The 25590-nt window shown below is 37.5% G+C and overlaps 3 protein-coding genes across 5 annotated transcripts in view; 1 reads left to right on the forward strand and 2 right to left on the reverse strand.

Moving 5' to 3' along the window:
- Positions 1 to 4589: 4589 nt before the first annotated feature.
- LOC123765054 (uncharacterized) lies at positions 4590 to 12278 on the forward strand. Of its 3 annotated transcripts, none has more exons than XM_045753462.2 (6): positions 4590 to 4831; positions 6656 to 6806; positions 7607 to 7769; positions 7987 to 8047; positions 8358 to 8535; positions 9732 to 12278. In XM_045753462.2, exons 2-6 carry the CDS (start codon positions 6666 to 6668, stop codon positions 10314 to 10316), a joined length of 1128 nt encoding a protein of 375 aa, XP_045609418.1. In that variant the 5' UTR covers positions 4590 to 4831; positions 6656 to 6665; the 3' UTR covers positions 10317 to 12278. The 3 variants fall into 3 exon arrangements, with proteins under 3 accessions (XP_045609418.1, XP_045609417.1, XP_069189588.1); XM_045753461.2 differs by lacking the exon at positions 4590 to 4831 and adding an exon at positions 4924 to 5063; XM_069333487.1 differs by lacking the exon at positions 4590 to 4831 and adding an exon at positions 5525 to 5629.
- Positions 12279 to 12754: 476 nt separating this feature from the next.
- On the reverse strand, positions 12755 to 17568 carry LOC123765055 (c-Myc-binding protein homolog). The gene is made up of 4 exons (XM_069333488.1): positions 17482 to 17568; positions 14900 to 15115; positions 14262 to 14424; positions 12755 to 13421 (listed from the first exon to the last, which is right to left on the reverse strand). The coding sequence occupies exons 1-3, from the start codon at positions 17551 to 17553 to the stop codon at positions 14275 to 14277; spliced, it is 438 nt and encodes a 145-aa protein (XP_069189589.1). The 5' UTR covers positions 17554 to 17568; the 3' UTR covers positions 12755 to 13421; positions 14262 to 14274.
- Positions 17569 to 19899: 2331 nt separating this feature from the next.
- Positions 19900 to 25590, reverse strand: part of LOC123765056 (pyruvate dehydrogenase (acetyl-transferring) kinase, mitochondrial) — a 39704-nt gene continuing 34013 nt past the window's right edge. Inside the window, 1 exon segment of the mRNA XM_045753468.2 lies at positions 19900 to 24752. Coding sequence (XP_045609424.1) covers positions 24567 to 24752 — 186 coding nt within the window. The 3' untranslated portion in view covers positions 19900 to 24566.

The raw sequence follows: 25590 nt of genomic DNA on the forward strand, positions 1-25590 counted from the left end.
CCCTCTCTTGTTGGCCACGCCCATGTTGGCTACCCTGTCTCTTGTTGGCCACGCCCATGTTGGCTACCCTATCTCTTGTTGGCCACGCCCATATTGGCTACCCTGTCTCTTGTTGGCCACGCCCATGTTGGCTACCCTGTCTCTTGTTGGCCACGCCCATGTTGGCTACCCTATCTCTTGTTGGCCACGCCCATGTTGGCTACCCTGTCTCTTGTTGGCCACGCCCATGATGGCTACCCTGTCTCTTGTTGGCCACGCCCATGTTGGCTACCCTGTCTCTTGTTGGCCACGCCCATGTTGGCTACCCTGTCTCTTGTTGGCCACGCCCATGTTGGCTACCCTGTCTCTTGTTGGCCACGCCCATGTTGGCTACCCTGTCTCTTGTTGGCCTCACCCATGTTGGCTACCCTGTCTCTTGTTGGCCACGCCCATGTTGGCTACCCTGTCTCTTGTTGGCCTCACCCATGTTGGCTACCCTGTCTCTTGTTGGCCTCACCCATGTTGGCTACCCTGTCTCTTGTTTTATTCTCTTCACTTTCTCTTTCTTTGTTATGTGTTTTTTCGTGTATATGTGGCTTCTATTTGTACCTGCAGGATCGAGGTATTAGCTCTTGAACTCCGCCTTTCTGTTGGTTGTCTAATAAGTAATAATTCTGAATAGTCTAATAATTCTAAATGTACTTACTCCTATCCTATTTTCCTCCATTCCCATATCTGCTACATATATTTCTCTAGCACTCATACACACATCCGAAGCATGCAGCCTAAAAAGCAGCTGTTCAACTGACAGGTGCCTAGTGCACAGATGCATCAGGTGAAAGAAATTACCATTTGTTTTTGGTTCGGCCGAGAATCGAACCCGGGGCCTTACGACTTCGACCCCGAGCGCTGTCTGCTAGGCCGCGAGTAATTGTGTGTGAAAAAGACAGAGAAGTGGGGGGAGAGAGAGAGAGAGAGAGAGAGAGAGAGAGAGAGAGAGAGAGAGAGAGAGAGAGAGAGAGAGAGAGAGAGAGAGAGAGAGAGAGAGAGAGAGAGAGAGAGAGAGATGGACATAATATATTTTCTCTCTATGTGTAAAGATGAATCCAGACGGTGTAATGCCATGCATGTGTAATGGTATAGCATCCATCTTTATGACGATCAATAACCAAAAATTATGTTCTGGAAATAATCGATGTGTTGCTAGGCACTTGCATCCAACGACACTCGGGATCTGTGTTAACAGAGTAATGGCTGTCTTTACGAATTCAAACTTTGTTTTCTAACAAATTGAAAAAACACGCTTTCAAGTTCAAGTATGTTTATCGAGACAAGAAAAAAATACATCTCAAAGGGATAGTGTAACTTAGGCTATTTCTAGCCCTGCACGCTATCAATGTCACTGAGGCATAGTGAGAAAAGCATTACTGTAGATGAGCCGGAGACGTTAGCAAGAGACTGTCTAGACGGTGTAGTAGATGCCAGGGGGGAAGGGGCTGCAGGATTCTTTGATGAGAGGATCCTGGCAACCATGAAGGATATATGAGACTCCTGCTGGGAGGGATTAACACGGCTGTCAAGACCAAGGTGAGCGTGCAGGAGTATGCAGCTCCCTTCAAGCCAGTCACCTCCACCATCCCGCCAGCCAAGCTGGACTATGTTCTGCCTAGTATGATCAGGGCTAGAATGATCCACGCTTGGCCTAGAATGAACAGCGCTCTGGCATGATTATGAATACACTGCCTATGATGATTAGTACTGGAATGAACTATACTCTGCTTAGAATGATGAACGTTCTACAAGAGGTGAACAACGCGTTGCCTAGGATGATTAACACTATCTAGGATGATCAATATGCTCGCAAACACCAGACAAAAATGATTCGATTTCCCTAAGCAGAAAAACTTTTTTCAGACGATAGCTTTTATATAATTGATTGTTGAAATTCCTGAAGCTATCTAATCATTACCTTCTGACCCTCTTATAGATCTTGTATTACATCATCAATATTCTTCTCATTTTTCTCATATGTATTCACAATGGAAGTAATGGGTTCAATGACTTTAATATTTCCATTGCAAATTAAACATTAAATATCAAAACACTGGACAAATCATTATGTAAAATGAGGAGACCTTTGATAAGCCGCACGCTTCCTGTCCCCGCCAAGGCTAATAAAGAAATGGTGGACCCTCAGGAAAATTCAAGTAAATTCAGGTAAATATCTTAAATGTTCAATAATGGTCATGCTAACCTTGCTTATAGATACACGAATATTTTCTTTGCTTTTTAAATACTGTATTCCAAATACTCTTAAATGTTTAAATTTAATTAAATTTAAATATCAAACACTAAAGACATTTAAATATTTTGTTAACGTCACAAGACTACCTACTGATGTTGACTAATACTAATGACATAATAATTGTAACTTACAGGCTTAATAGAGGTGTAATTACACTTAACCATTAGGTATAAAGCAACAAGTTGCCAACAAGTGGAACTGGGCGTAACTATAGCAACAGATCTTCATAACGTAATATTTAATAAAAATAAATCCAGATGTCGGAGACAGGAAGTATGCACCGAGGCTCATCTAGGTCACCCGAGCCCTAATACAAATACAAAATACTTATCTTTCCCAGGAAGCAACCCCTCAATTGCCTAACTCACGAGGCAAGTGAACAGAGGCATCAGGTGGCAGGAAATGCGACCAACCGTTTTCTGACCAGAGTCCTTCGGTTGTGGGTCGACTATTATGCTCAGATTCGTCTGTACTCATGGTCTTTAAAGCTAGAAGTCTCAAATATTTCCGGGACCTTCCCACATTAAATAGGAGTAGACGAACTGCAAATTATCTACTCAATGTTTTATTTTTTGTTTTAAGGGAAGGTGTGGCTGAGTGGAATCCCTGTCTTATAGGCAGTGGCTAAGCATCGTGTGTTTACTTAAAAATTGTGCGGTATGGTTTTTATGGCTTCATTCTTAACTCATAATTCAGCCCGTCCTCCAAAAATGGGGTGGTAAATGTAAGGAGACAAATAAGTGCAATTATGTACTATTCATAGCAGTTAGGAATTGTACTTATTTTCACTTAGTATTAAATCGTACTGTCAAATATATTGTGAATATTCATAATCGGGGATCCCGGTTTGATTCCAGGACGGGACGGAAATGGTTGGGCACGTTTCCTTGCCAGAAAAACCAGGGGCCAACTCTTGACAGTTCTATATCCATTCAGCCAGGCTTCCTTCAAAAATGTTCCAATGAAAAAATGCATAAAACCATATTTTAAGCATGAAACAGTGAATAAAATTTCATATTAGCAATTTTGTATAACTTTAATGGTTAAGGAGGTAGAGTCCATTGTCTCTCGATGACACATAATGTCTACATTTATTACCTCTTCTATCTGAATTTACCCGAGGGCCACTAACACTAGTGGCTTCGACGAGGACAGGAAGCCGGTGATTTATCAAAAATCCCCCGTTAGTCCTGATGATTTTATCCAGCTGGATAATTAACTGCAGGTTTTGACATTTATTTTTCGGTATGTAGGTGATATCCATGGGTGAAAAGCATCTCCTGTTTTCTGTCCTGCATTGTGGCTTGTTGAAGGGAAGGAAACTAGCAGAAGCGCCAAACCATTACGACTATATAGCACTTGGAAGGGATCAGGATTAGACTACGGGCTATTCATGCTCGTGCCACCTCTTGGGTGGCTTAATCCTCATTATTTAATCAGGATAAGGATTTGGGATGGGACAGGGAAAAAGGAATGATTCCTACCCACTTGGACGGTCGGGGATTGAACGCAGATCTGCATGAAGCGAGACTGTCGCTATACCGTCCAGCTTTGTTGGGTTTGAATTAGCTGTTGTCCCTTGCATGCGTTACATATGAACTTTTAAAGAAGTGAAGGGAATATCCTCCAAATTCTTCGGTATTTTAAAATTTTCGATGAGATCAGCCCTGTGGCCCTCAACCGTTCCTGGAAAGAGAATAGACTTTGTTCTGGAATGATTTTTGTCGCCGTGTTGAACTTTCCCCATAGTAGATGTATATGTCGTGAAGATGCGTACCTCATCAGAGTATAGCAGGGGACATGTGGAATGCGGAATATTTGTGAACGTACTGTGGGCTATACATTCGTTTGGTGACTATACCTATACCGTAGTTTAAAAGAACGAAAACTGGGATTATATATATATATAGGATGATGTTACTTGAAACAGAGCTATTGTTAAGTGCTATACAGAACCTGCATGGCTGCTGCTGGCTGCTGCTGGCTGCTGCTTGTGCGCTGTTTTCCCGCAGAATACTGGAAGGAGCTCGTCAACAAGAGTTTCGATAACCGAGGCGATTATACTCATGTAATTAAATATTTTTTGTGTATACTCATGTTTTTGGGATTTACTTTTAAACAGGGTATAGGTTGGACAATTTTTTTTAATTCATCAGGGAGTGAGTTCCAAAGACTGGGGTCCTTTTATTTGCATGGAGTATTTTCAGTGTTTAATATATTAATATACATCTATTTTCAATCTCCGTTTACCTTATCATTGGTTTACCTTCAACGTTTTTAATACCGGTACTATTAATTAAAGAAAAACGAGGAGCAATAGTGTTTTGTTGCCGCAAGAGTTAGAGCCGGTGTGTCCGGGTTGCCAGCACACAAGGCCACCCCGGCCTCCAGCAGACAGGTCTGCTCTACCTCGTATAGTAACGCTGAAATCACCCTTACATGCGTCTTCAGGAATCTCAAGATTTTTTTTCCTTATGGTACCACTTCTAGCCCCTTATAACGCCACAGAAGTCGTCTCAACACACAGTACTATTCAAGTTGTCTCCGGTAAGGATTCTCTTCACAATATCTGTATTATATGCTTGTCTTACTTACAATAAGTTTTCAGTAATTGGTGAGACTGATTCAAGGTAAGAGGTAGATGGCAATAGACATACCGAGAAGTGAAGCCAGTGATGATACAGGAGCTACAGGAGACGCTACAAGTTTGTCAAGCTACAACAGCTGAACGCGGCGCTTACACGTGTCAACTAATCTGATGTATTAAGCTCCACACAAGGTAATTGTAGACTTATTGATAACTTGTCGATAAGCTGGTACAGAATCTACGGGTGCCATTGTCATAATTATTCGTAATTACACTGATAAGGGAAGCAGTGGGGGAGCTTGTATGTACTATGGTGGGGATAGTCGTGGTGTATGGTGGGGATAACTGTGGTGTATGATGGAGATAATGATGGCAGACAATATATAAATTCCCTAGTAAAGAATGAACACTGCTAAACGGCGGATGTTGTGCTGATGAGCAAGACTTTTGAAGTAGTGCGGCTTTAAAAATAGAGATTGGGATACCCAGGTCTATTTCAATTTCCTACTTGTTATGTGATTTACGTAAAAAACAGGAAATGCTGTATTTTACGTGCAGTATTAGCTTCCTTGTGTCATTATGATGGGCAAATTCTTCGCGCCTCCGTGACAGAGGCGAGGCGAATATAGCACCTCAAAAATAAAAGTTCTACCAGCATCCAACTTGGAAGCACACACGAGGAAAATTCCATGACAATTACACAACTCCTAACCGGAAATCTAAAAAATGGAGGTGGTTGTGTGATGTGTGATGGGGAGGTACTGTATAGTTGTGTGGTTTGGTGGTAAGCGGAGGTAGTGATGTGATAGTAGGGGGACGTAGGTGTGTGGTGTGGCGGTAGGGGGACGTAGGTGTGTGGTGTGGTGGTAGGGGGGAGGTGTGTGGTGTGGTGGGACCAAGGGTATGTAGGTGTGGTGGTAGGGAGGGGGAAGGTGTGTGGTGTGATGGTAGGGGGGGGGAGGTAGGTGTGGTGGTAGGGCGATGTAGGAGATAGTTGTGTACTCACCTGGTTGTGCTTGTGGGGGATTGAGCTTCGGCTCTTTGGTTCCGCCTCTCAACTGGTGTACAGGTTCCAGTCTATTGGGCTCTTATCATATCTATGCTTGAAACTGTGTATGGAGTGTCTCCATATTACTTCTTAATGCATTCCATTTGTTAACTATTCTGACACTAAAAAAGTTCTTTCTAATGTCTCTGGCTGATTTGGGTACTCAGTTTCCACCTGTCCCCTCTAATGTGTGTGCCCCTTGTGTTATCTATTGTTAAGGCTTAGTAACCTTCCAAAGATTGATAGGCCTTGAGGCCAACACCAAATCAAAGTTTTGTCCACATTCAGATGCAACCACTATAACCTAGTGAAGTGTTAATGTACTTTTACATGAAAGGAAACACTACAGTAAATTATTTATAGATGCAACAATAATATTGTCCATGTAGATTCATTATGAGGTCTATCAAGTATACACTGCATAATGGGCTTCCAATTATGCCCGACAAATGGCCCAAAGGTGTGTATATTAAGGTGTAGATTCATGTGGAATGAATGCACCACACCCCCTCTGAACCTGAAAATTAATTCTACACAAAATGTAAATTTGGATACCTGTTAACAAGTTGTTAGACTGAGTACAGCAAAAGAATAGTGTACTGTACATGCACACACTATGACTTGCATACAAATTAACACAATTTTTGAAAGTATGTCTGTACAGTACCTGGATGGGGTTCTGGAAGTTCTACTCCCTAAGCCCTGCTCATTGTACTTATCTACATATGTATTACAGGCCGTACAGGATGGTTCTGCTAGATCGACACAGAGCAATCAAGTTTCTGGAGGATGTCGGAATAGTGGATGGAGAAGCCCTACTTGCCAGAGATCCACTGATTTTTATCAATACCCTCATTGGCTCCTTCATGACTCACCTGCCTTTCCAGGTAAACCAAGTACCTTTTAGTTATTCAAAGATTTCCAGCTGAACCAAGGACTCCCAAGTGATTCAAGAATCCCCAGGTGAATCGAGAATGTCTGGACAAGTCAGGAATGCCCAGGAGTTAGAACTTAGTCAGAACTGGCCAGAAGTCAGAAATACCCAGGAATGTCAAGGTGAGTTAGGGACCACAGGTAAGTCAAAGTAATATAACCTCATATCAAGTAAATTAATCCATTTAAAAGCATCATATCAGATGCATATTGAGTTTTGGTTGTTGGGGGACAGGAACCTGTTAGGTTTATTGGGGTCCTACTAGGCCATTGACTGACTTTTTCCCAGGATGCAACCCACAACAGTTGCATCTTGGATAGCTCTTGGATACCTATTTACTGCTAGGTGAACAGAGTAGTCATTTGTAAGGAAATTTGCCTGCACATTTTGTCCTGCACAGGAATCATAGCAGGGACCATCCGAATGTGATCTGACTGTGCTAACTACTGTGTAACAAATCATCTTTTGCACAAGGTAAGGTAATTATGAGGAGAAAGCACTGCCATTATGACTATACTGTAGCACTTTGAAAGATATGAGGACAAAGTGAATGGTCAAAATAGGTACACTTAGGTTAAATATGAAGTTACACCATCTTATATGCAAAGAAGTGTGATCAAAATACACCAGTCACACTGAAATTATAAAATATATCTGCTGTTGGATCTCTTTTATAATTGAGGTTCTCGGTATTGCAGATAGTTTAAGCTATCAAAAACTAATTCTTTTCTAACTATACGCTACCTTCAACAGTGTGTGAGTCTGATGGCACAGACAGTAGAGGAGCGACATGTGCCCAGCCTGGAGGAAGTGGTGGAAGCGGGTCTCAGTCTAGAGGGCGGCATCTGCTTCACCCTTAATGTCTTCATGGGCATTCTGCTGCGTACCTTTGGCTTTCATGTACAGTTCCTCGACGGTGAGCTTGTCCTCTATAGATAAATTGAGTGCCAATATAGAATCCTAAAATATTGTACCAGTAATGCTTATTTTGACATTGACTGCATGGTGTCTTCAAGACTATAATTCAGCCGAGATAACACTGCGGAATAGTTATCCATACTGAACTGATGTCTGCTAGAGGAAATGCATGCACCCCCAACAGTATTAATACTAATGTCTACCTGCCTCAACAGGATCATACAGTGCATCGAAGGATCACCACACTCACATTGTATTACTCGTTAAGGATCTCCGGTAACTTCTACAGAACTTGTTGCTTATGATTAAGATTTGTTGAATTTTCAAGGCTGAATAATTTTTATATTGTATGTTTTCTCTTAATTCATATAAATGACACTATCCCATTTTTAATAATGGCCAGTCAACATGTTAAGCACCACATATCTCTGCTTGCTTGTAACTGTGATAGTTGACAAGTCAACAATTTACCACTCTTTCTACTACAGTATCATTGTTTTGCTTTCTTTTCAATTTAATGTACTATATGGACTGTAGCCACAGCTGTATACTCGTGCTGCTGAATTAGGTGAATGATATTGTGCAGGTCTCCTGAGGATGATCACTTCATCGATGTTGGAGGGGGTCATCCCTTCCTAGCAGCAGTGGCTGTGGACAGCCTGCCGGTCACTTTCCATCAAGCCGGTCTAAAGTACACTTATTGCAGGAGAGGTGACCTAGTGCTCCGTTTTCACCATGAAAATCGTAATCCTGAGACTGGACAGGTAAGCATAGCCACATCTTCATCAAATATGTTTGAAGTGTATACTGAATTGTACATTTATACCAATATATAATGCTACTGACGATGTAACATCTAACCCTTATTAACCTGCACACCCACTCGTAAAACATTTTTTTCTGACAATGGGGAAAAAACCTTGGAATCATTTTAGTTTGGCAGTAGTGAGGTGCACATGTTGAAAACATCAAATCCGATAAAGTAATTAATTTTTCAAGCATTTTAAACTACTGTATTTGTAAAACTTTGTTCATTTGTTTAATTGTGATTTCATGATATCTCTTAGTGATTAACACTAATATCATTCAACCCTTAAACTGATCTTATCTTTAAGCAATATGCTGATGACTCTCCTATTGTCTGTAGGTGAGTAATAGATGTCTCCTTATATTTTATTTTTAAATATTTTTACTCTTCCTTACATACCTATATAATATACAGTACTTGAATGGTGGAGGATGAATACAAGTATGATTCTTAATATCACTAATGCACAGAATGTTTTGGGCATAAAGTAAAAAAAATTATGAGAAAAATGGTTCGAAGCAGAGGCATCGGTAAATGTATGATAACGCACCCAACATGGTGCAATTTTTTTAATAATGTCCAGGAAGGTAACTAAGGTTTTCAGGATTTTCCCATTATGACAAATGATTGCCAGAGGTCAAATGACACTTTAAATATTATGAGGCACATTAAATCACCTACAGACAGCAGGAGCATCATCGGTATATTAAATATGATAGGATCAGTTTAAGGGTTGAATGATAGTGATTATCACTAATAAGAGATATCGTGAAATCACAATCGCAACAATCATTAGCTTTGTTTATCTAGGGAGTGCTTAATTTCCTTTTAGTGGTTGCTTGTGCTTTCTGGTATTTTTTTTTTTATTGAGCTCAGATCTCCTTTACTCCATGCCTTACAGGCTGAGCCAGATTCTGGTTCTTGATTTCAGATCTGGTTCTTGATTTCAGAACATAAAGGATGGAGCTGAAGAGACCTGACATGTTGGGCTATCATTTAAGTCACAAGTCACTGACAGATTCTCTCAGAAAATATGACTGAAGAAATTGTTAATGTTGAACTAGGTGTGAACTGTACTGTAGCTGTATAAAACCATTCATTCCATCATCATTTGTCACATACTAATTATAAAATACAATACACTATTTTCAGGATGTGGTGGCAAAAGAGGGGCGTCAGGTATTCCACTTCTCACTTAATCCTGTTGACTTTGAGGACATACGTTCAAACATGGATAAAGTATATGTTTATGAGGAGAGAAGTGTCTGTCTACAGGGCATCCGTGCTGTCAGGTTTCCACCAGCAGATGAAATTCAAACAGAAGATATTGGCATAATTGGGACGGACACAAATGAAAAGTCACTAGATAATAAACAAAACTTAAATGAAGAGATAGAAAAAACTAGCATGAATAAGAGAGATTCAGGAAAAAAAAGCTTTGAAGAAAATGATAAAGATGATTTCCAGCCCACCTCGGGTGCTAGGGCAATGAATGTAGAAACTAAAGATAAAAATTTAGGTAAAGAATTAGAAGCAAGGAAATCTGCAGAGCTTTCTGATGACAGAATCATGGTGGCTATGAAGGACCAGAGTCTTTTATTGGGTCGGGTGGATGCAGCCACGAAGACTAAGGTGTGCAATGAAAAGTGGACAGCCACACTGAAGAACCTCTTTCCTACTATCCCACCAGCCAAGGTGAACCTTGCTGTACTTAAGATGATCCAGAAACAGTCTTGAATGAAACCAGAACTTAGACCTAAAGTTTGTTTCCCTCCTGCAAAGAACTACTTGTTTCTTAATGAGTGTTTTACTTCCAGTAAAACTCAAACAAAACGAGACATTTTAGCAAGCAAGAATTAGTCTGCCAGGTACGTACACACACACACACTATATAGATACTCGCCTAGTTGTACTTGCAGGGGTTGAGTTCTGGCTCTTTGGTCCTGCCTCTCAACTGGTGTACAGATTCCTGAACCTACTGGGCTCTATCATATCTACATTTGAAACCGTGTCTGGAGTCTGCCTCCACCACATCACTGCCTAATGCATTAAATGTTAACTATTCTGACACTGAAAAAGTTCTTTCTAACATCCCTGTGGCTCATTTGGATACTCAATTTCCACCTGTATTCACCTAGTTGTGCTTGCGGGGGTCGAGCTCTGCTTTTTTGACCTGCCTCTAAACTGTCAATCAACTGTTACTATTTCTTTTTCTCCACACACACATACAAGCCCATACCTTGTCAAGCACAAGAAGCTGGAAAAAGTTCAGAGGTATGCCACTAGGCTAGTCCCAGAACCAAGAGGAAAAGCTGCGTGAAATGAACCTCACGACACTAGAAGACAGAATAAGGGGAAACATGATCACTACTTACAAAATTCTCAGAGGAATTGACAGGGTTGAAAAGGATAAACTGTTTAACACGGCAGGGGGGTGGGGGGAGGGAATTACGCAAACAAGGGGACACAGGTGGAAACCGAGTACCCAAGTGAGCCAAATGGACGTTAGAACGAAATTTTTCGGTGTCAGAATAGTTAACAGATGGAATGCACTAGGAAGTGATGTGGTGGAAGCTGACTCCATACAGTTTCAAATATAGATATGGTAGAGCCCAGTAGGCTCAGGAATCTGTACATCAGTTGAATGACAGTCGAGAGGCGGGACCGAAGAGCCAAAGCTCAACCCCTGCAAGCACAACTAAGGCGAGTACAAACACACTGTGTTCTCTTGTTCGTATTCCACCCATGTTAAAAAGTTTCTTTATCTATCCTGTTAATTTCTCCAAGAATTTTGTAAGTACTGTAGTGATCATATCTCTCCTAACTCTTCTGTCTTATAGTGTTGCGAGGTTCAGTTCCAGTAATTTTTCCCAATACAGTAGTTCAATAAAAAGAATAGTACTTTCTTCAGGGTTCTTAAGAATTTTTCACATGATTTGTAGGTTGACTGTGGCCTGTTTTTGTTTGCTCTGCATTCCATTGTGCTACTAATCCGCATTGAATTCAATTTCCCACTCTGTCTCAGTCTATGTATTGATTTAGTAAGTGGCTTTTATGTTTCGTTTGCCCTTTCATAAGATTAATTCACTTGCTGCAAATTACATTTTAATCTTTCCCTGTATTTCTTCAATACTGTATGTCCCTTCTTAGTCACCACAATTTCCTCTCTCATCATTATGTAATTTTCTTTCATTTTTATGCACTTCTGCTTCTCACACCTGCATATTTTTCTGTATGACATTTTGTTGGAAGACTTTCCACCAAACCTACGACTTTTGCCACATTCTTTTCTTTTGTGGCCTCACCACCACCATTTTCAAACCAAGAAAAAAAAAATTAAATATGATAGAATATAATGTACTACATGGTATGGCTACATGACATTAATTCAAAGTTGACCATCTTCAATCAAGCTCCTTAATGTAGATCATATAATTAAGATTACAGGAAGCATCCCCTGGTATCAAAATGTACAAATTTTAGTGCAGCTATACATATTAATTTGAAGATGTGTCTTACAGGAAGGGGAGGACCACAGCATTAGGATAACTGAAAAATTTAATGATTTTTTTTTTTAGTCTTTGAACAGGATATATACGCATTTATACTTTATCCAGAGGGGGTCAGGCCCAAGAGCAAATGTACAACAAACTTTTGCGAATACCATGGATATGTCTAGAAGATAAAATAAGTACAGTATATACGTTTCCTTACCCTAAGTGTTTTTAGTCCTCTTAAGATGCCATGGTTGTATTAAGTGTTTCTGTTGAGCTGATTATGTGCTCAGGTCACTAGAACCTGAGGCCTGAACCATGTACACCAAGCAGTAGCTATCCACACGATGTGAACATAGGGGTATAATCACAACATGTGATTTCGACATTGTATTTTAAAGTGTGTGAATATGACACCAGTGAATAGTATGCAGTAAATGTCCACTACCTAATTAGCTCCCACAGCAACCACAAGGATTCTCTGTTACCGCAAACTAATTCAAACACAGCAACATACTAACACACCTTGCGCTTCAGAAATACTTGAAATCAGGCTACCTTGATTACAAGCTTCTCTGAAAATATCAATGGCAGAAAAGCTAAAACAATAATGTAAGATTTGTGTATGCCCACTAAATAGGCAAGTTACCAATTAGGTAATTTCAAAATATACAAGCTAGATCATGATACAGAATTTTTATTCTACTGTATGTATGTATACAAAAATACCATCTGAACTAAATTACTTTTGTAGTACAGTATTTGTAGCGGAGAAATCAGAAGACAAAACTTTCTAACCTATGAACCAAAATACTATACAAGTTATTACTTTACTAAAGAATAAATACTGTCCTACATATTTACATTAGTAATGATATAGGTAAAATTTTATTTACTCTTCTACACTATTAATTACAAAACATTCCAGATTTTTAGGTTTGGCAAATTAATTTTTTTTTTACTGTAGGTAAAACTGAACGAGCTTCCATTGTTACCTAAATAAAAATACAAAACCCTTAATAATAATGTACTGTAAATACCATACATAAAAATGACCCAAAACTGGATATTCAAATGTAGTATGAAGAAAAATTACATCTACATATATGTACTTTAAATTCAAATGCAGGACTGGAAAATATTTCCCACTGCAAAAAATCTATGGTTAATAACTTTTACTATATTAAATTTATATTGTCTATATATATATATATATATATAAAAAAGCACCACAAATTGAATTTTATGTGGCAACCTTAACTCTTGCAGTATACATCATCTTAAAACTGATGAATGTGCAATCCCAGCACCATGTCCGAGTTAAATTACCTAACAGCAATGTTGATATCTGCAATAGGAAATTAATTCATCAAATATCCTGTATTCATCAATTGTACTATATACAACAATACAAGAAATACATCCCCTAAAATTTGCCATTGGCAATTTTACCATTTACTGTATTGTAAAGAAAACATTAAAAAATCTCATATTTACAGTAGAGCTCATAATAAAAATCACCAATAAAATTGAACATTTGGTGGAACAAATAATTTGCTACCAAACACTTGTATTATCCGGATCAGGAGGCAGCCTCGATAAACAAGACTATCTTGGCAAAACAAAAATATAAAAAGCAATACTGTAATTAAACTGTAAATATTAAAAATCACAGAAACCTTCATAGATCTGAATGAATTCGGTCCCAAATTGCTTTGGGACTCTTGCCCCAGTGATGACCTCGAAAGGGAAAAAGTTAGCTTTGAACCTCCTGTGTACCCAGTTTACCCCAACTTCTGGACTCCACAAAGGATATAAAGCCCATACACTACCCGAGGCACGTCCCCTCAAGACGAGGCAGCCTCAAGGGTTAAACAAATAAAAAAAAGAGCAAGAAAAAATTTATGATCTGCTGGAAATTACTTTGCAATATTTTGGATTCACTGTGGCTCTGGGCATTCAGATTTTTTTTCTCTTCGATATCTAAATTTTGGTGGAAAGAACCAACTGGCAGATTTATTATTATTTAAAGGAATTCACTATATGGATATTCAGAGTTTGGATAATTCACTGCATTGTACTAGTATCCATAAGCTAGATTTAAACAAAATATTAATTTATTCACAATTATCATGGTTCCCAAATTTAATCGGGTAATGAAAAACTACCACACATACAAAAGACTTACCTGTACTTATTTGTTAAGCTTGTGTCGCATCCTCTTGTGGCAGCTTACTTGCTTTGTCTTTGGCTTCAAACTTAGCTAATCGTTCCTTAAGGCAAGCAATTTCTGATTGCTGAGCTTCAATTGTTGCCTTTTGTGATTCAATACTATGCTGCTGTTCTTTCACCTACATTGTAGAGAACCAGCAAAACCAGGTTATAAACACTAAAATCCAATGAAAAATGTATAAAAAGAACTACAATATGCTTAATAAAATAAAAAAATAAATGATTTATGGATACAGTATGTCCTTTCTCGCTCTGCAATTGTAATTAACAATTATTCTTCAAGATATATCATTGATCTAACTGTACATCACACATTGTATACAGATAAACTGTTCAAGATGTTATGTTACACTGTACTGTATATCCAACTACCATCCTAATAATTCCTAATAAAAAGCGATATATATTTTAATATCTAATAAAATAAACATTGAACTATACATACTCCATAAAAAACCAATGACTACAAAAGAAACTAAGTATATTTGTTCTACTGCTCTTAATTTGTTTGAGATGACTATTAAACATTCTCAATACAATACCAAAATCATAATTCAACAATGGTTTTGACTTAAGGTAAAAATTAAGCATTACAGAATTTTTTAAAGAGTATAAATCACCTTTTCCTTCAAACATGCGCATGCGATCATCATCAACTGTCCTGGTGCCCAAAGTTGTTTTGAGATAATTCAGGGCATCGCTAGGCTTCTCAGTTTCTTCATAAAGACGTACAAGGGCATCAGTCAGTGCAGACATGACGCCCGATTTCTCAATGTAAGTACGAAACTTTTCTCGTTCGGAATCCATGCTCTGCAAAATAACCAACATTAAAAATCCCAGTTGTACACTTGCTTTTCTTTAACCTTTGCCTAACAGTTTTACCTAATTTTAGAATCCCATACTGTTCAGTACTGAAAAGTGTGAGTGTGAGTGTAGGGTGCACAATAGGAAAATAAAAATTACATTAACAAGTTAATAAAAATTGTAAATTGTTTAGTTTAAAAGATCAATAGACTCCAGTACCTTTGTACCACCTGCCCTCATGATGGGCAATTACCTAAGTGTAATTACAAGATGAGAGCTATGCTCATGGTGTCCCATCTTCCAAGCACTATCATATAACACTTTGAAATTACAAGTACTGTACTGTACTGACGGTTTTGGCTTCCACCACCACGTCACCTAACTTGGTCCAACCGTCTACCACTCTGAGAAAGTGAATTTTCTTATATTTCTTTGGCAGCTTTGTTTAGTTAGTGTAAATCTATGACCTCTTGTTCTTGAAGTTCCAAGTCTCAGGAAATTCTTCCCTATCAATTTTATTGATTCCCGTTACTATTTTGTAAGTAGTGATCATATCGCCTCTTTTTCTTCTATCTTTTAGTTTTGGCATATTTAATGCTTCTAACCTCTCTCATAGGTCTTGTCCTTCAGTTCTGGAAGCCATTTAGTTGCTATTCAATAAATTAAATTAAAATAGACCTCCCTTGCCCATTATACTCTTCATAAATGTTCAAAAAGTGATCAGCATGTCTGTTGTGTGTTTGCTAAATAAAGAATACGGTATACGGCTAGTTATCTACAGTGATGAGATTTTAAAGATGAAATTAAAGTTATGTTAATTAGGTTAAAGTTTCTATTTCTAGAATTAAACAGAGCCTGGTAGCTAGCAACAGCACTACAAGTCACCATTTAGCATATACACACTTTTCTGCAATATTCAAGTGAATTTCATAACTTTTGGGACAAACTGCAGCTACATTAATTTTAACATTACAGCACACATTGTATCAATATACTGTAGTGGTACTATTGTATACTATGTATACTATCAATATACTGTGAACATATATTGCAGCTATCCAAATAACATACATAGGGCAAGAGCCTCAAGCCAATATCGTTACATCACTGGTAATATCACACACGACAGGAATAATTCCAGCTGTTGAGGACAGCAAGTCTGCTAGATTTCTTGGGGTCTACCGAGGCCAACTACTGATTTTTCCCAGGATGCAACCCACCACAGTTACCTAACTCCCAGGTACCTATTTACTGCTAAGTGAACAGATATTAGGCAAAAGGAAACGCGCTCAATTCAGAGTCTGCAATGTAGACCATTGTGGTACTCGACCCATATACATTTTTTTTTTTTAACAGCCAGGAATATCTTTGCATTTAATTCACTATATATGGAAAACCAGAGCTAAATAAATCCCTGTCACCCTATAACTTTACCTGCACAGGCTGACAGAGTGCTGTGCTGTCTGTATGCAGGCAAGTGCAGTGCTGCTTTCATGGGTTCAAGCTCATAGGGCACTGCACAGTTCAAATACAATTTAACAAAACGCAAATCAACGTAAGAATACATTTAACAAGTTTGTTAGTAATGTGACATCACTGACCACAGTCTGCACAGTATACTGAATAACAAAACAGGGAGCCTAGCACATTTATTTATTCTTTCACATAGTAGTGGGTGGTTGGAACAAGATAGGAGAAGGTGGTGGCGGCCACAACAGTCAGTAATATCAAAGCATTATATGAGTGCTGGGAAAAAAGCACACCATGAACGTAGCTCTCATCCTGTAACTACACTTGGGTAATTGCATAGTAATTCCCCTTGCCAATCAATACTAGTGTTATAATTCTTTTTTACCAGAATGCAACTATATTGTTGTTATATTGACCAAACCATATAATGCAGAACCGAGGGCCTCTACCAAAGATTGTCCAACATTTAATGGGCCTACGTGCAATGTTTCTACACCTAAGTTAGGGTTCAATATGGTTTCTTTCAAAAAGTTGTCCCAAAACACTATGCAAGTTAATGGCATGGTGAGAATTTACCAATAAACATATGGTCAAAATTTACAAAAGGTGTTTTGGCCAAAATAGTGTTCAAATTTCCAAAACTGTACTAGTATACAAAGTTAGGCTAGAATAAATTTGCCTTAGGCTGTGTTAGGGCTCATTTGGGTAAAGTTAGGTAGGCTTTTAATACAACTTGGTGAACCACCTTGTGTACAGTGTAACTCGTATCCCATGGAATGGTCTAAATCTGCACAGACACGTTATTGTACATTGAGAAAGGTAGACCTATCTAAATAGATAGGTAGATAGGCATATTTTCTTATCACCTCTGTTGACTAAACAATAAAATAGGTACTCAGGACGTTTAGCAAGTGTTGGTGTTGCCCCGTGGGAAGGGTCAGCAGGTGGCCTATGGCCTTCTTGCCACCAACCATTACCGTCGCCCTAACTACCAGCCATTAACAATGTAAAACATATTTCCTACGGATTATCGTTAACAATACATGAAAGCTAATGGAATATATATATCTAACACACATACATACATACATACAGTTATAAGGAATATTCTCAACTATTACCCCTGATAACGCTTTCAGTTAACGAATTACAAATTTAAATTTTTAAAACACCAGGACGAAGCCAGGCGTCCACTAGGACTTTTTTAACTAAAGCCTAAAAAGACAGCCTGGTGATCACAAGGAGGTGGTATATGCTGACAGAGTGTGGAGTGGTGTGGGTGGAGGCTGAGGGGACTATGAAGTGAGGAGCGACTAACCTTGAAGTTGATATTCCTGTCCATGTTGTGGCGGGCAGTCACTCCTGCTGCAGGTCCCGGGGGTCTGGTGGTCGGGGTGTACACGTGCGCCTCCTCCTCCACCCGCGCCTCCCTACACTCCTAATTACTTCCTTTACACTCTATTTCGTTTACAGAAACCCTTCTCTGTGTGTATATTTTATGTATTTATTTATTTATTTATATACAAGAAGGTACATAATCAGTTGCGAGAGTACATTAGCAAAAGTTATTAACAGTTCTGTCTCTCTTCCTTTCCACTGTTCTCTCTGCTCTATTTCTCTCTTATTCTCCAAATTGTTCAATATTTTAAAAGCTTCAATAAGATCCGCCCTGTCATGCTGCAGTGTAGTTAGCCCTATGGCCCCCACTGGTATACCTCAGTTGACAGCTGGGAAATAATTTGTGTTGCCCGGTATTTTCTCCAGATCAGCTATATACTTCTGAAGATGAGGTCTAAATGATTGGATACAGTAATCCAAATGGGGTCGTACCAGAGATTTATACAATTGAATCACTATACCTTCTTTCCTTTGAAGTCAAAGGTACGTTTGATTAACTGTTTGGTTAGCTTTTTTTGACTGCTGCCCCCTATTATTCCTAGCTATTATAAATTATTTCCCAGCTATTCCACATTCCAAGAAATTCTATTATAACTATTTAAAAATTTCCCAATAATTGCATAATCGCTAATGATGTCTTCAATCACATTTATTAAACATTGATGACACATCCCCCCCCCCCCAAGGTTTCCACAAGAGAATGAATAAAGTAATTGCAACACAATCGTGTTCTTGAAGATATCTTCATATTGCACCCAAAATTTGCCAGTGCAGGCTACTGAACATATGGCCCTGTATGACTAACAATCCTGCCAGATGGGGACCTTTAGTATCACTGCTACCCTGTTCACTCGTGTTGATATCCACATAATGCATCCAGTCTGCCAGTGCAGGCTGCTTATCACGTATGACTAACCATCCTGTGTGATGGGGATTTTTTTAGCATCATGTAGCTAGCTTTTAGACACACTAGTTGTACTTTTGACACACACTTGAGTCACACTTTTGACACACACTTGAGTCACACTCTTGACACACACTTGAGTCACACTTTTGACACACACTTCATATAGTCTAGGGTAGCTGCACAAATGCAGATGTACCTCATATTAATAATAATAAAAAAAGCTTCCACAAATCACTTTAAAACAACAGAGTTGTTCAATTATTTATATATACAAGAGTTCTTACATTCTTGTGCCGCCACTAGTACGCATAGCATTTCCGGCAGGTCCTTATTCCTAATTTTTCCCTCGGAATACGACCCGTCAAATTTATGTTTTACAACCAGGTACCCATTCACTGCTAGGTGAACAGAGGCTACAGTTAAGGATTGGCACCCAGTCAGTCCTCCCCGACCTGCCATTTGAATAGCAAATCTGGGTCCAACCCAAAGTCTGGTGGACTCAGATACTTTGGAAGACTGTAGGAGACAACGCCATTATTCATGCCCGTACCATCCTTTTGGGTAGCTTAATCTTCATCAACCAACCAATCAACGTCGCCATTCTAGTTCTAACTCCCACACCAGACGCCATAAACCACACTACAGTGCGTACATTCACTATTACTGAATCTGATATCACACCAGTGGCCAATAAAGGTGCCTAGCCCTCACTACCGCATGTTCCTAGTCAAGCCAAGCCATACTTAACCTCCCAAAGATAAAGACAAATGTATCAGGTTATATGGGACTATGCACAGTCAATACACAGGTGGCCATGGAGAGGCCATAAAGCCAGTATTATTTTCTTACCTTGGCCTAAAGAGTAGCTTCACATGCCACTCTTGACTGCCCTTTGGATCTATCTAATCATTTCCATTGGATATAAGTGTACAGTACTTACCTTCATTTCTATTAACAGCCTTCATTTAAATTTGTTCAATCGAAGTGAGAATGAAAAGGCTAAAGAAAGAACTACTGGATCATTGAGTATGTATTTGCAACAGGAGTTTTATGTGTGGTATTTAATATGTTTTACATACATTTACATAATTTCTGCAAAAGTTAAAAATAACATGCCTCTTTCCATAATTTTTTTTTTTAGAAATCCAAAGCAAACCCGATTTATATTCTTGGAATACAAAAATACAAAAAAATAACCTCTTTCAGGAGTACTGTATATAGAAAATCTGAGCTACAAATATACATGAAATATTAATTAAAGTACTTACACGTTAAATTTCACCCAGATAGCTCATACGCAAAGATTTTGAAATCTCAATTGAAGAAAGAGCATTGTAAAAGCTTCGATTGCATCTTTTATAAAATGGCTAAGTATAGCATACTGCATAGCTGATGACCATATGCAATGATTAAGGTAAAATGGTGTGGTTATTTAAGTGCTAAAGATGTAAATGACCGCTTTTAACAACTTTCTCAATGGATCCAAAATCCACTGTATGGAGACACTACTGCTTTAAAAGTACTGTAGTATGGTTCTTGGCAATTTATAAAAAGTGTACTTTTACACTGGTAAATGTCTACAATGGATTTACACACATGTACAGCATTACAATATTATACAGTACAGTATATCCATACATTAATATGGGTCAACTTTTGTGTATACAAATGGTTTCATGTGCTCGCCCTTCCACACTGTAGTAGACATACATGTACGTGAACAAATGTTACTGTACGATACACAGATACAGGTCCTACTTTTTCAGTAATTATACTGCACGGTAAGTTTTGTACAAATAAATTATTGTTCAACATATAAAGGGGTTTTACTTTTTTCTTCAACTAAAACATTTTAATCCTGTATTATGTTTTCAATAAAATTCGGCTGTTTAAATTTGAAGAGACAACACTAACTCTGTAAATAACCCAGAGGTAAACTTTTTATCTGGATATCAAGGCAGTGATTTTTAACACCGATGGATATAGCAGTCATCTGACAGCATATCACATTCTGCTAACAGCCTTATCTCCTCCTATTATCATGCAGTCCAAGTTTTTTACCGTTACTATTTTTACACACAAAATCTATACACCAAGTGCATTTCAAACATCATAATTTTGTACTCTTATAATTAAAGAATACCCTTACGAATAAGCAAGTACAGTGTAGGCAATCCCTAACTTACAAACGGGATGCATCATAGCTCCAAATCAGGTATCCCACAATTACTGTAGAAATAGGCAATAAAAGGTGGTGATGAAAAATGGCACTGGTGAACAACCAATGCTTTTTATCTTATCAGACATTATTAAGGTACATTTCCACAATAACCAAAATATGGCATTGTAAGTGTTTGTAAATTATAGAACTGGTTTGTATATGATAAGGTTAAGATGGGTATTTCCAGGCCATTTGTAAGACTGGAGGTTTGTAAGTCGGGGATCCCCCTGTATGTTAATTTGTATACTTGGAATAAATAACTGTTTTCCATCATACAAGAGATTCTCTTATACCTGTACCATATATACAAAAATTTAAGTCTTGTTTCCAGTCAGTAGAGTTGCCAAATATTAACTTTATCAACAGGGTTCTGTAAAACTAAAAATATGCAACTTTTTTTCGTTTCTTATCCCCTAGCAGACACTATTTTCAAGCTTCACAATACGTATAGGAAACAACTGTAATGGATTTTGCATCTTTGCGCTAAATGCAAAATTTAAGTATTTTAAATAAAATTACCTTAACATAAATTACAATTAGCAAATTACATTTCCAATCCTAGATGTGACCAAGATCTTTCTTATAGGCTTGCTTGCTTTCTTTATTTCATACTAGGCCACATATTGTGCAATCAATATGAAAATGGTATTCTTAAATATAATTGAGCACTGAAATACAAAAAAAGTACAGGTGTTAGATTTCATTTAGCATCATCAAATATTCTTATGAGAATACAGATTAGCAAGAACATATAAAGTGATGAAAACAGTTCAAGTATTACAGCACCAAAATATGAAACTGTTTCTTCATATCTTCATCATGCAAAATCTTCATCCTTCACCATGCACATTTATAACATTCTGGAAAGGGTTGGGTCTTAAGCACCATGGCTTTCTGGTTACTAGTTAAAGGGATCAAACAGTTTGGATTTTTAATATCTTTGAAATTTCTTTATCAATGATTATGGTATATATTACCACGTATGATCGGTAATCCATTGGAGAACCTTAGTTTACTTTAAATTCTGTTAAGTCTAAAAACAGACATCAAGAGGCAGTTAGAGGACTGTTTAATAATAAATAAAACGACTTCTAAATGATGCATCAAAATATTTACAAATATTTTCACATCTTTCTCATTCTCTAATTTATATATATAATGTGCTCATTTCCACTTTAAGTAATTATGCTTTTATATTAATGTAAACAACATAATTGAGGCCTGCTGCCTCATAATTATGTGATCTAATTTGGCTGAATACATCACAAGTGTTGCACCTTTTTTTGTCTACACATTTAAAATAATACACTATCATATTTAGACAAACCATATGAAACTTTGTTACAATACTGCATGTGTCATATTGAATCTATAAAATATCATCACTTTCAGTTTAATTTTGAAATGCTTAAATCAAAATTCAGAGGTAGATTTTTGTTTTTAATATTACAATGATTCAAATAAAAACTATAGAAATTGATACTACACAGCACATTCTTAAATTATCAGAGCTCTGCAGAACTGTACTGTACATTTAGTTGTTTTTTGAGCAAGGTGAAAAAATAAACAAAGACAGCATGGCTCATTTAATATTTTATATTCTAAACATGTCGCATTTTAAGGCTTTAGTGGAGTGTTATTGCAATAAATTTGCAAATATATAAATAGTAAACAACCTGCCTTGACACCCTGCATTTTGTATACACACACACGCAGTATTTTGCAACTCTGTACCCTGTATTCACGCGTTAACATGAGTAGAGTGGTGCTTGCAGCACAGTTCTTAGGTTGGCAAAGACGTGCATAACATGGTTACAAATTACATACATAAACATGATCCAAACTATAGCTTCAATAAAAAATAAATTTCTTCTATACACAAAATTACTCGAGGAACGTTCAAAAATTATAACCAGGCTAAATAACACCTGCATTACATTTAACTTTAGATCCTAAATATAGCATACATATATTGTATTTTATAAAAACATTATTCACACGTCACACTATAGCAGAAAGCTATAAGGTGACATATAAAACGTCCACGACTACAAATCTGGATTTGAGAAGACAATGAGAAAACATGCACATTTCCCAATTTAAACACAATTTCCATTTTTTTTACATGCAGAATGTGCAAGCCATTTCTGGAGAATGCATTTACTTCACTAGGTCACTATTTAAATCAAAGCTGAATCTGTAATAGAATTTAAATGACTTCTCAACATCATTTACAGTGATGCAAAAGTTTTATCAGATAATTTGAGGAATGAATTACAGTAATATTATATTCATGCAGTGGCCGTAAGTACAGTACATCAGAAATATCCAAAACTTTAATTATAAAATGATAACCTCATGCAATAAATGCAATGACTAAATGGAATGCACACTTTAGCAACATTTTTCACAGAGCAAAATATAATGTTTATAGCTGACTATTTAAGGACAGGTATCACATGTTAGGCAACATATCATGGCAGTACTGCACATAATACTGCAGAATAAGTTACTCACACAATAAAAATAAAAAAATAATCAAGTGTCCATCAATGAAACAGAACCTATAATTACAATACTTAATTATATGACTATCCAGAGCAATGATACAGACTACATTACAATCCATACTACTTGCTAGTAGTGATAATCTGCACGATGCACAATTACCAATGCAAAAAATAGCAACTTGTCAAGAAGTCTGCACATTCAGTTATCACAAATGACATAATTCTGAATATTAAAATTTTAAATTGTATATTCAATATACTAAAAAAAAAAAAAATAAAATCTACCAAACAGTTCAATATTCAAAACATGGGGCAGACTTCTTTGTAGACTGCACTTCACAGTTACGGTATCACACAGCACTAAACGCTTAAAGCATTACTACTACGTCCAATTCGTTTAACGATCAAACATCTGCTTGCATTTTAATAGGGCAGTGAAATAAGACTAATGCAGCACAATACAATTTACATATTTGATTTAGACCAAATTTTCTGATGCACCTAAAGCATGACAAGAATTTATGCATTTAACTGAAAACACTAATACCCTGCATGTATCAAATATGTAATAATCTTTTCTGCACCATATTTTTCTCTGAACTTGGAAGACAATCCCTTAGGTAAGGTGAAATTTCTATGGAGAGTTATGCATATCATTAAAGCTAGTATTTAAATATATTTGAAATATGATGGGTATGAAATAGTTAGTAGATCTGTATCATCAAACCTATTGTTTGTAAAGTATATTGCATTGTTTACAAACACACACACCAAAGGAGAAAATGTGTAAGTGTTTGACATGTTAACACTTGCATTGTGCCAAGTTAATGCATGTTAATGTATATCACTTTAACAAGTGATACACAGTATAGGACTTAAACTTTGCACAACTTCATAAAACAGATTCCTTCTTCCCTCTGATACAAGGTGTGTCATTTAGTATTGCAATTTCTATCTTTGCAAAGAACTACTCTTTCCCTGATTATGTTTATTTCGGGAATTAGTGCAAAATGGCCGAATGAACATTGCTGAATGAGACTGTGAAGACCAATCATGTGTCTGGACAGGTGTTGAATATTGCCTCTGACAAGTCTTGTTGTACACTGGAAGAAGTTCATTGGCTTCACTTGAGAGGGCCTGCAAAGAAAAATACTTTGAAATCAGAAGCAAACTTAAAATTTGTATCCAACTACTAAATGCATTAAACACACATTAAAAACTTAAATGAAACAAAGTTATTATAAAATATTGTGTATTTCAGACATATATTATTTGCTATAAGAGAGGTGTGAGGTTAACACAAGCACACTGGAACTCAACACCCTACCAAGACATTGTCATGAACCCTCTAGAATCTAAAGTGTTTCAACTGCAGCCTCAATACAAATAATGGACAGAGGAAGTAAGTGAATAAGTGTGGATGTTTTGGTGCTAGTGTCTGGTGACTTTCCTAGTTGTGTTTTACAAGAAGAAAGATCCAGATCTATCATCCCATTTCAAAGTTAAATGTATCCGATGTATTTATACCTTCTGATCTTCCTGCACACACATTTTCCCTTGAAACTATGAACGGAGATTGCTTCTACCCTCTGGTTCGAGCTCACATTGCATACCAGTAATTTCTTATATTTCTCTGGCTCATCTTATTCCCTAACGTTCACTTACTCCCCCTCATTCTGTTGTCCTTCACCTAGAAAAAAAAGTTGTCTATATCCACTTTGCCTATTTCCTTCAGAATCCTGTATGTTATGATCATATTGCTTCACCTTTTCCTCTTTCAATGTCATAAGTTTTTTTTTTTCACATGGCCCATCTTTATAGCTCATTTCTCTGGTCTCTTGTGCTTGTTGGACCAAGTTATCACAAATCAAGCCTGGCCTTGGGGAGTAGAAGAACTCCCAGAACCCTCTCCAGGTATGCTCCAGGTACCTGTCTTGTTATTTACCAGGTGTTATTACTACATGCCTCAAATGTT

The sequence above is a fragment of the Procambarus clarkii genome, chromosome 29 (assembly GCF_040958095.1).
Source record: "Procambarus clarkii isolate CNS0578487 chromosome 29, FALCON_Pclarkii_2.0, whole genome shotgun sequence".
NCBI lineage: Eukaryota > Metazoa > Arthropoda > Malacostraca > Decapoda > Cambaridae > Procambarus > Procambarus clarkii.

What these genes read in the sequence shown, in the direction of transcription:
- LOC123765054 (XM_069333487.1), top strand. An exon ending in TTACTCGTTAAGGATCTCCG is followed by an intron (nt 8,048 to 8,357) that starts GTAACTTCTACA and finishes GATATTGTGCAG; the next exon opens with GTCTCCTGAGGATGATCACT. An exon ending in GTAATCCTGAGACTGGACAG is followed by an intron (nt 8,536 to 9,731) that starts GTAAGCATAGCC and finishes CACTATTTTCAG; the next exon opens with GATGTGGTGGCAAAAGAGGG.
- LOC123765055 (XM_069333488.1), bottom strand. Translation starts at nt 17,553, where the DNA reads ATGGTTGGTGGCAAGAAGGCCATAGGCCACCTGCTGACCCTTCCCACG. An exon ending in AACACCAACACTTGCTAAAC is followed by an intron (nt 15,116 to 17,481) that starts GTCCTGAGTACC and finishes GTTATTTTGCAG; the next exon opens with AGCATGGATTCCGAACGAGA. An exon ending in TATACTCTTTAAAAAATTCT is followed by an intron (nt 14,425 to 14,899) that starts GTAATGCTTAAT and finishes TCTACAATGTAG; the next exon opens with GTGAAAGAACAGCAGCATAG.